This window comes from Daucus carota, chromosome 6, assembly GCF_001625215.2.
Source record: "Daucus carota subsp. sativus chromosome 6, DH1 v3.0, whole genome shotgun sequence".
In the NCBI taxonomy this organism is placed as follows: Eukaryota; Viridiplantae; Streptophyta; class Magnoliopsida; order Apiales; family Apiaceae; genus Daucus; species Daucus carota.
In genome coordinates, this window is record NC_030386.2 from 21,769,920 (window position 1) to 21,785,008 (window position 15,089).

Sequence of the window (15,089 nt, forward strand, 5' to 3'; positions counted from 1 at the left end):
CAATATTAATCAATATTGAAATCGTTTTCTAATAAATCTCGTAGATATTGGTAATTTCAACCAATAAAATGTTTGGTAAAAAATTAAATTAAGATATTGTAAACTAAAATTATAAGAAAAATGAAAAAAACTATATATTTTTTATTATAATAGTCTAAAATATTAATAATATATTATTTTTAAAATATACATAATCATCGTAGCCAATTATACTAGGTACCGTATGTTACAAATTCAACAAACTTCACTGATTTTGTTCTTTGCGTGTCAGTTGACGAGGGCTAATTTCCATCGAGTAGGTCTTTTGTCCAGATATTTGCTTTTTTTAAAGAAGAAGCATTTCCGGTACTGTTTCATCTATTTTCCGACCAAGAATCTCTAGAAAGTTTACCCTGCCGCAGATGTAAGCGGTTCAAGTCCCCCTTCGTACTACCAAAAAAAATGAGATTCTTGCCGAATCTGAGTTTGCCTCCAAAGTTTTCGGGTTGATAGCCATGGTTGCGAATGGTCATATGTAAGCAAAGAGTACTTAATGAATTAATTATCAAGTAAGTCATTTAAATGGGCTAAATAAATCAAGTTAGTCATTAATCTAAAAACAATATCCAAGAGGTCATCAAAGTTAGTTACGGGTACATACAGTTAATTATACTCAATATTTAATTGCGAAAAAGACTGATGTATTAAAAAATTTCTTGCTTTGTTGATTATTCGTCAAGAAAATAATCATTTCATTTCAATCAAATTTACACTAAAACTTGTAGTTGTGTTATTTGTTTTAAATTACCATACTATTCCTTTAAAATTATATATAGATCTCAACTGACCCAAACATATAACCTAAACATTTTGATATTTCGTGTATTCAAAATTTAGTTTTATTTCTCGTTATGGTTCTTTATATTGCTGTGAAAAAAATCTATAAAATTATTAATTTGTATTCACACCCCTCTACAAATGAATCCAAGATTGATGTGCGGTAAACATAACAGGTTAGAGCTGATTCTAAACATTTCACTGAGTTTAAGTCGATTTTATGATATGTGTACCGTTTGATAAATTGAACTTTTTTTTTAAGAGTGCGTGTGAAAAAGTTTGAGAGTTGAGGAAAGTGGCGTTAAACACATCTAATCCCCTACCTGAAAAATATTTTCATGCTAGGATCAAGGACATAACGCCTGCAAAGACACAACTTCGATTCAAACATATTAAAATTGATGCAATATATCATTTTATAAAACACCCAATGAAAATATGTTTTCATGTGTTGGCAGAATGTCCCTTTGTCAAAGCATGTTGGGATTGCACTAAATTTAGAGCCCCTGCTAAGATTGGTGGATGCTTTTAGGCTGGCTGGAACGGCTATATTGTTAACTTGATGAGATGAGAGGTATATCTTGTCATGAATGCTAGAAAATTTGGAGATAAGAATTAACTTAGTCTCAAAAATTGAAGGAGTGTCTGCATCAATTATATGAGTGTTGGCTCACAACAACTTTGGGATAGTGGAAGAAGACGCGAAAATGTTCAAAGTCCCTCGAATGCGGCTGCCTTGAACGAATCCCATTCGTAAGATCGTTAACAAATCTTAGCTATTCGTTGGACCCGGGGCGCCGTTGAATGTAGATATCGTGAGCGTTTCCATTATGTGTTTTTCTTAGTGATGTGGATGAAATCGAAGTGTGGGTTAAATCATAAAGGTGTGATTACACAAATTTTTATAATATGAAACTCAACTTTGTTTGTGATGGAAGAGAACATGCATGTTCAAATTTGGCAGATTTGTGTAAGATGAGCGTTGACTTTGTTTGTGATGAAAGGGGTCATGCAAGATCAATTTTACAAGTATATTTTTTTTTTAGAACATGAAATATTGCTCTTAAGATAGATAAAGTAAAAGAATGACAAGTAAAATTGCTTTTGAGAACATGAAATATTGCTCTTAAGTCTTAAGATAGATAAAGTAAAAGAATGCACTAAGGTGACCGGTAGAACAAGTAACTTCACATACTTAGTTTGGTGTAACTTGTTCCAGCGCTGGAACAAGTAACTTCACATAGTCATAGTCTTAGTTTGGTATAAATTATTCAAAACCCGTTGTATAACGTCTTGACGATATTATTTAAGAATGTAAGGATCTTGAAAAAGGCTTATCATAAGTTCTTTTTGCTATTTGTTAAACAATATGCTAATAGAATAACTTATACTTTACCTAGAATTCTTATTTATATTTATGTTCGTGTGCTTTTTTTTTTTAAATATCAAATTATTTAAAATTAGAAATACAATAAAACTAATTTGAAACAAAAACTAAAAAAAATTATATTTATAATTAAGTGAAAAGGCCCCGTGGTGCTTTTCTATCGTGAATTGCCCAATTGGCACGATATTAAAAAATGATCCTCATTGTCACTCTAGAACGCGGCTTCAATTAACTTTTAATATTTTTCACCCTAAACGACATACTAAGTGGCGTTTCATGTTTGATGGGTTTGAATTTTGTGGAGAGAGAGGGAAATTGAGTCTCGATGAATAGAGATAAGCGAGGAGAGGTTGTGCAGAGAGAGACTAAAGAGAACGTAGAGAGAAAAGATGGTGTTGCAGAGACTGCCATTGTTGAAAGAGGTGAGTGCTTGTAAGCTTGAACGCCAACCGAAGTCGCGTTAGCTCAGTCAAAAGCCTAAACGCCAACTGATGTGGCGTTTTGAGCTAAACACCGGCCGAAGTCACGTTTTGGATTGACACTCAGAGTCATAATCAGGGCGCGTGACTAATAGGACCATTAGTCATTGTGACTAACCGGACCAACGCCCTATAATTAACAGCTTCATATCAATCTGAAATGAAAATTTTATAAATACAATCGGGTCAAGTTAAAATCACTTAAAATTGAATAAAAATTGAAAATTAAAGTGTTTATAAATGAAATTCTAATTTCGGGTCAATCGGATGATTTTCGGAACAATTTGGGGTTTTGTCTCAATAAATCGGATTGCGAGTTCGGATCAGGTTCGTGTCTGATATTATCACCCCTTTATTGCCATCCCATCTCAAATGTAAAATTAGGCCAAACTCATAGCATTAAGTTGTATTCAAAGCGTTAAGCCCGGTCTCATTCTCCTTGAGGCAAACGAATTCAAACACGAAACAAGCAGGAAATAGGAAATCGGAAGATGATAAATATCTAAAGAAAAAGAAGACACGAGAAGAAATTATACTCTAACCTTCCCAACCCACCGGTGAATGGTGACCAGACAAACAAAGTGGCTGCATGGTCCACTCTGTAACTTGCATACTTCAAACTACAGTCCCCACTTCACAATACGCCTCAATAAGTTAGGTACTATATCCAACCACATTAACACCATGTATTTCCATTTGCATACCCTCCCATTATAATACCAAGATTTACTTATTTATCAGAGATATTCTCTAAAACGATCGAATATAATATTTTTTAATGATTATGAATAAATTATTTTAGAAAGCGATTGTAATTTGTAAAAGACCCGAACAAGCAGTTTATTTATTTCACAGTCTACAACAAAGATAATACTCTAGTAGAGTTGAAGCAAAAGTAAGCAATCTCGAAACTTGATGGTCGGAGTTGAATAATACTATTACACCGATCCACTTGCTTAATAGATTGCCACTTTGACTCAAACTCCCCTGAACCTCGACTTAAACCCCAGATTTATACTTACATTTCTTACATTCACATGCTTAATGTGATTGATTCTCCTACCCCTTTCTAACAAGTACTCAACACCCTTCACACACTTGCTTTTACTTTTTCAACTAGATTTCTCATGGACTCTTTGATTTTCTCTTTTTCTCCGGCCACCATCTCCGCCGTTGATAGATATCCCCAGATACCCTCATGCATATTCCGGCCAAGTATCGGTCGTCTCTCTCGCCGGAGATTGTTGTTCTCTGATTCTCGACGGTGTTATGTGGCTCTTCCTTCGCTTGTGTCTGCCTCTACTAATTCTCTCCCGGTTTGTGTTCTTTCTTTTACACCAATTGTTTACACAACTATGTATGTATATGTGTGCATTTTCTTTATTATGTTTTTTTTTTGCTGATTTGAGTGATAAAAATGTGATATGTCACTATTTGTAGGGATATGATTTTGTCTTCTTTCCGCTCTCTAATCAGCTTGTTTAGTTTTGACATTACTAAGATAATTAGTTGTGGAAGTCTTGGACAGGGGTTTAGGATTTTGTTCATTTGGATGTTAGGGTTTGGGAAGAATTGACAGAAACTAATAGAAATTAGAGAGGTTTGGGGAGCTTCTAGCCTGAGGAATATAACAGCTCAATTACTCTCCTGAGTTCGAGGATTTGTTAAGGAAGTTTGATAATTCCTTTTTTATGTGCGGTTTTGCATGTGGAACTTGCATATTACTAGACCTGACAATTTGATGCACAACACGAAAGCACAAACACGATACGAAAAGTTAGTGTTTGGGTTTCGATTATTGGTATTTGGTACACAAATACGAAAGTAATACGAAAGTACACGAACATGAAAGCACACAGTGAATTTAGTGTCGGATACGGGTTTACATTTCATATACACGAAAGTACACAATATCAATATATTTTCAAATAAATATATTTTTATTTAATATATATATAATATAGGGCATTGCTCAAAACAGAACACCCTTAAAAGAAGAACAAAGAAGAACACTTTGGAATCGAACATAGAATCTCATCTAAAACTTGAATTAAATTTGTAAATTTAAGCTAATTAACCATTTATTATGAATAATAATAGTATCTAGCATGTTTAACAACAATTATGGATTAAAAATAACATGATTCTATGTGATATTAATCATGTAAAGAATATATACATGATTCTATTCTGAATTCTGTTTTGGATTCTAATCTGGATTCTATAATATTTCATATTAATAATTTGGATAGATTTGGATGTTAGATTTCATATATTAAGTTTAGTTAGTGCTTAACTATGTAATTATAATCATAACAAATCAATATTTATGAAAGAAAAAGTGTTATGATAGTGTTCTGTGTTGTTCTTTTTTTTAAAGTGTTCTGTGTGGAGTGCAACCCATATACACACACACACACACACACACATATATATAATATATATAAATCACTACAAAGTTGTGCATAATCGAATGCAAATATAAAATTTTAATATATATATATATATATATATATATATATATATATATATTTCGTAAATAGTACATAAAAATGTATTTTGAATATATATATATTAATTGAATTTTATTAATATATTTATATTAAATGTACATGAAAGTGACACGAAAAGTTCGTGACACGTTTTGGAACAGATACGGGTTTGGGACACGAATCCTAAAAGAGCCGGGTGTGGGTTTCACCTTTAGGCACACAAAATACGAAGTACTCCCTCCATTCCGATGAATTGTATACGTTACTTTTTGGCACGCTTTTTAAGACTCCTTTAAAGTATAGTTCCAAAATATTTTTAATTTTTTTTTCTGAATAAAAATTTGATGTTTAAACTTTTATTCAAAAAAAGAAAATTGTAAAAAAACATTATTAAACTATATTTTATTGAAGTCTTGAAATGCGTGCAAACAGTGAACGTATACGTCCTGTTGGGACGGAGGTCGTACATGGGAGTACATGATATGATTGACAGGTCTACATGTTACCCTCAGCAGCTAACATGCGTATCTTCTGAACAAAAATGGAATTGAGACATTGTCCATTGCACCAGCTATGTTATGACTTATCATGCATCTCTGATATATGCAAATGGATGATGCTTATTGTCTTGCATAGCACATGGTTTTCTCTTCTACAAGATGCACGTCTTTTTCATGTGTTTTTTATGTGGATACTAGGCTCTCCTTCCACATTGCGTATTTTGGTCCTTTTTCTTTGACAAGATTCCAAATATTTAAACATGTGGAATCTTAGGAAATTTTATTGTTTGTGTGTGTTTAACAGCAACATCTAACGATGTCATTAATCAGTGTTTGCGTTGTAAACTGAGTGTGTTTGCGTATGTTAAACTGAGTGTGTTACTGTTAGCACCTAACAGTTCCTTTAAGAAATCAGAAAAGCAATCATAGCTATTAGCTATCTTCTTAGTCACTAGCATCACTATCCTCGCCCTTTGCTTCTCTCTTCTTGAGCATACATGTGGTGTGGTGGTTTCTTTATCTTCTGATATTTCCTATTTGGAATTGTTATGCTGATCATGCCCCTATTATCGTGCAAAATTCTACAGCCAAAAGATGGAAACTATACCGTGGGTGATTTTATGACCAAGAAAGCGGATTTACATGTTGTCAAGCCCTCAACCAGTGTTGAGGATGGTAAATTTTTCTTGTCAACTTTCTTTTCTGTAATAAATCACTTTTTTATATATTTTCTCATTTCCTAGTGCTTCTGTAACAGCACTTGAGACTCTTGTGGAGAAAAGAATTACCGGGTTTCCTGTGGTTGACGATGACTGGAAATTGGTAACTCTATCATCTTTGTTTCTTATTTCCTATTGTATACATTGTTATGTGATCCCTACTATTCAGTTTGATAAATGTTTAAGAACTAAAGTTAAGTATCTAGTTAGCTGTTGCTTACAGTTCTTACTTCTGAGGATCATCTGTACATTTTTTATTCACATCCTATCTTTTCCCCCCTCTCCCGCTTGTTTATCGGATCTTTTTTTCTTTTTCTTTTTGATGTCTTGTTTATTGGATCTTGATGTAAACTTTAAGGGGCCACATGAAGTAAGTCATTTCTCCTTAAAGGGCATAAAGATTAGTACATTATGATCATGTAAAAACCTTAAGTATCTACTAAATGAAGGCAAAGGTAGTAGATAGAAACTGCATTTTATGTCTATTATATATAGTGTACCTATTACCTGATGGTCCCTGGTTTATGTAATGACTATTTAGCAATCCTTTGGCTTGACAGCGCTCCCTGCTGTACTTTAAAATTAAAATTATGTAGCCAGGATGACTGTTGCTATAGTATTTTGCATACCATCATTGCGCCTTGGAAGTAGGCAGAAGTGATTCTTTTTAGACTGCATGTAGAAGTTCTTTTGCACTACGCAATAAAGGGCAACTGTTACTGTTTTCTGTAAGTTACAAAGAGTTTTATAATTTATTTTGTGTGTAGGGTATATTTTTCTATATTAAGTAATCTCTATATTGATGTGCATCAAGTGACCCTTGCTAATATCAAAATTAAATATCAGAATGTCTATCTCTTACATTTAATCGGATTCAAATAACTGATGAATCACCAAGTTCTAATGAAGTTCCTCTGTCGTACTGTAAAGCAATTCCTGCTATTCCGGGGATTGAAGTGCAACTTGTCACATTTTTTTTCTTGTAGAAATTAAATAGAAAACAGAATCAGCAACTACAATAAATTCTTAATGTCAGAACTCAGACCCTTACATATGTTTACAGCGCAGAACATTCTGACTGAAAGAGAATCTGTCATATGTGCAGTTGACCACTTTGTACTGAAATTATTGTCAAAAGGATTTAACACTTAGTTACCTTGACAAAATGTTTATTAATTTTTTACAGGTTGGGGTCGTATCAGATTATGACTTGTTAGCACTTGATTCTATATCAGGTAATAAGAACTTCTCTTCCCAAAGTCTGATGGCTGTTTGCCCTCTGTCATATGTGATTTAATTTAGAATTATTTGCATTTAACACCCCTTAAATTTGGTCAAAATCACTTTGGTTCCAAAGTCAATTGACCACATATCACATTTTTCAAGTTATGGCTTTTTGCATCTTTTTTAAATGAAAATACACAAAAGGACTGCAAAGTGCAGTACTGCAGTGCGAAGAAAGCATGAGTATGTGACCTATCAACTAGGAAAATAAGTAAAGTGATTTTGCCTTCAATATCAAGGAATGCAAATTGCCAACTGCTACTCGGTCTTTAATTGATAAATAGATACAGAATCTCTTAACTCCAGTTGCTCTGATGAACGAGAGTAAAGTTGTGATCCCACCCCCATATATAAAAACAAGAAAATAGTGATAGATGGATAAGTGTAGAGAGAAAAGTATAATAAATGTCAACACGCTCCTTCTACCAATATTGTGATATATTTTATGGTCTCCAACCTGTGATGGTTTTAACTTTTAAGCCCGGATTCCATCAATGTTTATTGTAAAGCAAAAGACAACAAAGGAAATAAAATGTAATTAAAAATAAAAATATCGCAGAGAAAGAACGATGACAAGCCATTTTCATCTAGCTAGTTTAGTCATCAACATCTGCAGACTGCAATAAAGGTCCAAGCACTGGCAATGACTACAGTGCTGGCATTGGATCTGGGATGGTGGTGGAACTGTGGTAGTTTGGTAGATGGCCATTAATTTGAATGAGTGTAGTGTATCCATTGGATGCGGGTATGCGCCAGTTTTAAATGTAAGCTGTACTTGTGAATTATGAAAACAAAGTTTCATTTAAGGGACCTAAAAATTTGCTTATGATTGCAATAAAGGAGAAAGAACAATTGGGCATTAATTTGTAGAAAGGATGGAATTGGAAAAAAAAAACTAAAATTAAGTCCACAGGGTATCTTGCTTTAAGTGCAAGAGAACAATTGGGCATTAATTTGAAGAAAGGATGGAATTGGGAGAAAAAAACTAAAATCAAGTCCACAGGGTATCTTGCTTTAAGTGCAAGAGTTCTTCCCTTTTTATATTTATTCATTATCATTGCTTTATTTTTGAAAACCAGTTCTTGATTTCATAGTCGACTTGTCAATACATGTAATTATATGTCAACAGTTTTATGAGGCTATGAGGTACTGACACTCTGCAACCTTTCCTATTTATGTATCTTAGGTGCAGGTCATGCTGACACAAATCTGTTTCCTGATGTAGATAGTACTTGGAAAGTAAGTAAGAAGTGACCTGTCTAGTAAAATTCCAATGCATATATGTTCTATTTTATCTATTAAAATTTCAGATCCATATAATCATGTTAACTTTACAATTCTTGATGTAAGTTTGAAAGCTCATAATTATTTAGCACTTCCGTTTCAGAAAATGAAATTCTCTTTTCACTTTGGAAATATGTAGATTTGTAATACTTGTGAAAGATGTTACTGACCTTCAATCTTGTGGACAATTTGATTCGGAGAACAATATAACGAACGGAGTGTATCTGTCATCATCTTTTTTTTTCCTTCATAAAAACTTAAACTCGGGGGTGGGGGTTTAATGTGAGGCTATTGTCAATCATAGATAAGTGGAGTAGATACTGTCTGTTAGTATTTGGACGTGCATGCGTGAAAAGTTTACTATACGTGCTTTAAAGAGATTATTAGGCCTGTACTATAGTCATTGGTGTTTTAGGTAACAATTTGTCAGGATTTAAGCTTATGCACTATATCCTCTGCTCTGAGATTCTTCAATACACTTAACCCTGCCTCGTTTTCATCTTTTTGTGTTGACGATCATCTACACAACCTTACAGCAATCCCATTTTATATGCATGATATTTACACAGAACGACATAATTCCGAGAGTAACAGCAGTAGTCTAAAGCTGCTGTCAGCTGTAGTCAATTATAAAGAACTGGAGTAGAAAAATACTTGATGTTTGTATTTAGACTTGCATGCCGAAATGTTTACTGTGCATGCAGTTAAGTGTTTATAGGCATGTATTACACTAATTGGTGTTTCAGGTAGCAATTTGTTAGGATTTAAGCTTATGCACTATTTCCTCTATTGACTATTTTGAGATTCTTTATTACACTTAAACCCTGCCTTATTTTCATTTATAATTTTTTTTTTGTGTGTGTGTTGCGGATTATCTGCACAACTTTAGATACCATTCCAGTAGACAACAGAGTAGTATACTAGTCCCCATTACGGAAGACATATTACTGCTCGTAAGATGAAGATATCCCCAAAAGAGGTTTACTTATGCTGCAAGAACAAAAATATGCATGAAATTTACACACCACCAAAATTATACAGTATACAATATCTGTTTTCAGGACACTCCAATTTTGTTTTGGTACCAATGTTGACAAGACATGATGGGTGTGGGTTATGATATTTTAGTCCAATCCTTCATCATTGAAACCAGACATATCATTTTACTTTTTACCTCGATTTCTCCGGTTCTTTTGGCTCCCTCATCCTTCTGATTCTCTCAATAGTCAGGATTCTTCACTCTTCCATTGCAAGACCATTTGCACATCAAATCACCACTGCAAATCTCTATTTTTGATTGGCGTTCTCCACATCCATGTTGCTCTTTCGACAAATAACATATCCACCCCAGAAGGAACACCATGAAGATAATTATTATAACTCTCGTACAAGAAGATGTTTAAGCAGAGAGAATTTTAAGGAGCAGAGATCGAGCTAAATGATATTGAAGTTTTTATGTTGTCGAGCTTATTGATATCTAGTGACTAGTGTCTGTCTACAATTATAGGAATTGATCTAGGTAAATTGTTTCATTTAAGAATGTGGTGTGTATCTGTTTATATTACAGAATCGTTGTCACTAGTTTTATACTTTGCAAGAAAGCACAGGCTTTGTCGTACATTGCGAGTTGCACCATGGAATTGACCTTGAAATAGTATAAGTTTCATGAACCTTTGATGGTAAATTTTGGATGAGAGAATACCCATTCAGTGCACCTTTGTCAGCTGTATACACTTCCATTTGTAGGATTTTTAGGGAGAAGCTTGTGTGGACTGTTTTGTGGATGAAGCTTATGACATGTTTTTAGAAATTATTAATAGTTAACTTAATCAAGTCTCACATACCAACAGTGACGAGGCCAAAAGTCTTTTCGAGTGAGGGAATCAAATAATTTTATTTCCTAATGAAATACTAATGCACAAGTGGTGCAAGCTCTAGTGTTACGATAATAAACTGGGGTGCTGAAATAAAATATATTTTGTAATTATAAACAAAAGAGTAGATAGCAAAAGCAAAGTAACAAACAGATGACAAATATGAACTATATTATCTCAGGGTATAAAACTACAAAAAAAAAAAAACATTTGATATTAATTTTTTAAAATGTGTTGTCTTTAACTAACTGAAATTTTTGTATAAGAAATCATTGGACTAAAATGAATCGGTGGGGGTATGGGCACCTGCAGTCCCCCACCTAGCTTCGTCCCTCATGTATTCGACCTACTTCACTGAGATGAGTGCAATGATAGAAGTGTTGGCAGACATTAATGTGATAGTGTGGTTTACTGAGATTCTGTTAATCGTTGATTTTTTGGAGTCTTCAAGTTGCTAGATTACCTGCCAACACCATCGACTCCAGCCATTCAAGTTGGCCATGCGAAGTTTCTCATTAAATTGGTTAACCAGGTCAACTGCATAGATTTCTGAAAATGCCTACTGATGCCTACTTATTGAATAAGCTGGATTGTTATCCAGTTCTAATTGATTGTTGACTAATTGGTGTGAATGTTTCGCATATCCACGATTGTGCATGATTGGTCTAACTTCTCAGATAATATTAGAGGTGGCAAAATGTGGTTTTGGTTTGGTTTTGGTTCTTATAAAATAGATTTGGTTTGGATAGATGAACCAAAACCATTTTCAAACCATATATTAATAAATTTGGTTATGGTTTTAGTTTGAATTATGGGTAACTAGTTTGGTAAGTAAAAATAAGTTTTATATAATGAACAAAAGTTAATACACTCAAATCACAATATAATGAATACTAAATATAACAAAAGTATGTGTGAGTGTGTGAGTTGATGGAGTGGTTTAAGCTCTTGGCTTCTCCAAGTAAGATCATGAGTTCGAACCATGGGATGTGCATGTGATAATTAGCAAAAAGAAAGAAAGAAAAGAAAAGGAACATAATAGTGTGTGTGGAGAGTTATAAGAAATCTTAAAAGTGAGACCAAATGTGGTTAGAACCATATTTTGTGAGAAATGTGAGACTAAAAACCAAACCAAATCCATTTTTCTAAATGTGATTTCAGATGGATCCAAATTCACAATTTTGGTTTGGTTTGGATTGGTTTAATGGTTTTGCATCCATATTGCCACCTCTAGATAATATTTTGTAGCTACAATTTGTATTCTGAAATTTGTTTCCATTTGACTGGCTTTAATATATGTTTTGATTATATTTCTGTCGTTTAATAAGATTTAATTGGATTTTATATCTCGTTGATTTTAATGCAGTCATTCAATAAGATTCAACAACTATTAAGTAAGACTAATGGAAAAGTTGTTGGTGATTTGATGACGACTGTTCCCCTCGCCGTTCGAGAAGCCACAAACCTGGAGGATGCTGTCAGGTACTTGCCTTTGTATTTTGACCCTGTAGTTAATTGTAGGCTTTTGGCCTTTTACACACGAAGCTGAGATTGTGTTTGATGCAAGTTCATCTCACTGCTTAAAAGAGTAACAAGGAGTGTGAATTGCATGATGTCATTTTTTTTTGTAGTGGGTGGGGATTGGTTCTTGATTATGAAGGAGAATGGGTATTGATTGGAATCCTATTGGTATTGTAAGAAACGTATTACCCAGTTAATGGAAATGCATTAACCATTTCAATTAAAGAAACCTCTGAATAAAATGCACATATATGGAAATGAAAATTTCATTCCTGTCCTAGATATATTAAGCTTGAAACAATACCCCCTTAAATTACTTCAGATACTTTTGTTAAAGTTGTACGGGCATGTTTGGCCATCACAATAAGTACTTCTTTTAGCATTTTAAGTTGCTTCTACTTCTTGCACACCGTTTGGCAAAAGAAGCGGCTGGAAGTCAGAAATGCTAGCTTTTTTTGTGATTTGTATTATATTATGAAGTTTTTAAAATTTTAATGTGTAATATATATTATTTATTAATAAAGTTTCTTGTATTTTAATAATTTTTTTAATTTATAAATTTAAATTAGCAAACACTCGACTTATAGGTAAAATTATCCAAACATATTTAATAACTTACAAGTCAAATTCACTTATCACTTATAATCCTCTTCTTTACTTTAAGCAATAAGTCACTTGTTTTAAGCTAAGCCAACCGGCCCCGTATTATCTGCTGCAAAATTTGAATAATAATGAACGTTGTCTTTACTATGGTTATCAGGTTATTGCTTGAAACTAAGTACCGTCGATTGCCAGTTGTAGATGGTGATGGCAAGCTGGTATCTTTCTCCTTTCTTTCCGTATAAATGATTTGGTAGATCTGGATGCAACATTAAGCATGTGGCATCTTATTATTTTCTTCTTTTATGCAACATAAACAGGTTGGAATAATTACAAGGGGTAATATAGTTAGAGCAGCAATTCAGATAAAATTTGCTGGTGAGGCAAAGTCTGGCCTTCTGGGTTCCAAGACTGAGACGCAATCTTCTTAAGGCATGTCAAAGTTGCTGTCAATTTTGCAGTATAATGTTCTTGCATATAAATTTTACTCCCACGTGGATTTCATTCCAGCTTGTGCCTATTAGTTCTGGTAAGTAGAGTATTATCCATATTAATATGATATTCAAGGAAAAATTATAGTTTAGTAGGGAGCATAATCAATATTTGTGGCTGCATATATTGCTTGTTTCATCGTGGCTTGTTGGTGACAGATTCAAGTAATCATTTATGTTTAAAATATTTTTTAAAATGCAAGCTGTGTTTAAGCGGGCTAGGATGCTGTGTTGTGCAAAAACGTTGTAATTCATTGAATTTCTAGAGGCTCCCCAGACTATGTTTTATAAAGTTAGATACAATATATATACATGCCAAGTAAATCTTCACTATCATGTAGTAACAATTTTATGCAACTGCATTGTTTTTTCTACTCTCTCATTTGATGGTTATGTTGTTAACTGGAGCTATGTTTCTTCACATATATGTAGTAAAATTATCTATCTAATGGCTAAAACATGAGATTGAAGCACAACTATTTTATTTGTAGTTAGTTGTTAGGGATAAAATTTTCCAGTGAGGCACTGGGTAAAGAGTTCTGATATGCATCCTTCCATGCCCCCCACTCATTTTTCCATTCCGTTTGTAATACATACTCCTTCCGTCCCTTTTTAGTTGTCACATTTCTATTTTTGTTGGTCAAATTGACAACTAAAATGTGACGGAGGGAGTACATGACAGAGATCCACAACTGCCATTAGCTGTTGGATTAGTGTAACTAACAGATCTAGGCTGCTCAATTAATCATTAAACTTCTTGCACTTCAAGATTCTATCATAATGAAAGTGGCAATCTCCTCTGCTTCTGTACATTGGTGGATCGAGCAGGGAACTTTGATGTAAAATGTTCAGGTTTTAATGCTGTCTGAACCACTCCTAATTAAATGTACATGCTTGAGATAGGGGTGACAAACACTGGCCTCTATCGACATCTTAGGGACTCAGACTACCAAGATATATGAATGTTCTGTTCAAGTTTTAAATAATTTACTCAATTTGTTTGTTGCGTAGATGTTTCATCTTTTACACGTTATTATAAGTAAATTCTGAGAATAATACTGCATGCACAAAAGTGTTTGAAATGTGTTTGAAATGAAGAATGCGAGAATGAGGCAACACTCATTCAAGTGAATTTAAGTTTTACTCCTTTCAATGTTTGTCTGTCTTTTTCAAAATGTTATATTATTTCATTTTAATATTTTATTGATCGTAGAGATATTTGATCCAAAAATGATCATTATATCTTTTTAAAAGTACTGCAGTAATGTATCTTATTAAGATGTTAACAAATACTTTTATCGATCTTTCTAATGTGTGCCCAAGGGCACACATTAAACACTAAATTCTATAAAAATGGCTTGTTTTGATTGGTGGAGTTGATGTGAATGCGGGGGGGCCATTATCATTTATTGTTCATCCACCAATCAAAATGAGTTATTTTTATTGGAGTTAGGGACTATTGTGTGCCCTTGGGCACACCATAGAAAATCCCTACTTTTATAGCATATTCTTAACAATTTATCAAAATATAATGTAATCAGAACTTGAGAAGAATAAAAAAATATATATATATATATACTACTACTTCTGTTTTTTATATGACGCTTGACTTTTTGCACACATCTCAATGTGCTTTGACCGA

The 15,089-nt window shown here is 33.4% G+C and overlaps 1 protein-coding gene across 1 annotated transcript; it reads left to right on the top strand.

The window, feature by feature from the left end:
• The first annotated feature begins 3,500 nt into the window (after positions 1 to 3,500).
• LOC108225781 (CBS domain-containing protein CBSX1, chloroplastic) lies at positions 3,501 to 13,821 on the top strand. Its single transcript, XM_017400736.2, has 8 exons — positions 3,501 to 3,998; positions 6,262 to 6,349; positions 6,432 to 6,496; positions 7,580 to 7,628; positions 8,864 to 8,916; positions 12,202 to 12,317; positions 13,117 to 13,174; positions 13,277 to 13,821. The coding sequence occupies exons 1-8, from the start codon at positions 3,810 to 3,812 to the stop codon at positions 13,385 to 13,387; spliced, it is 729 nt and encodes a 242-aa protein (XP_017256225.1). The 5' UTR covers positions 3,501 to 3,809; the 3' UTR covers positions 13,388 to 13,821.
• Positions 13,822 to 15,089: the final 1,268 nt, after the last annotated feature.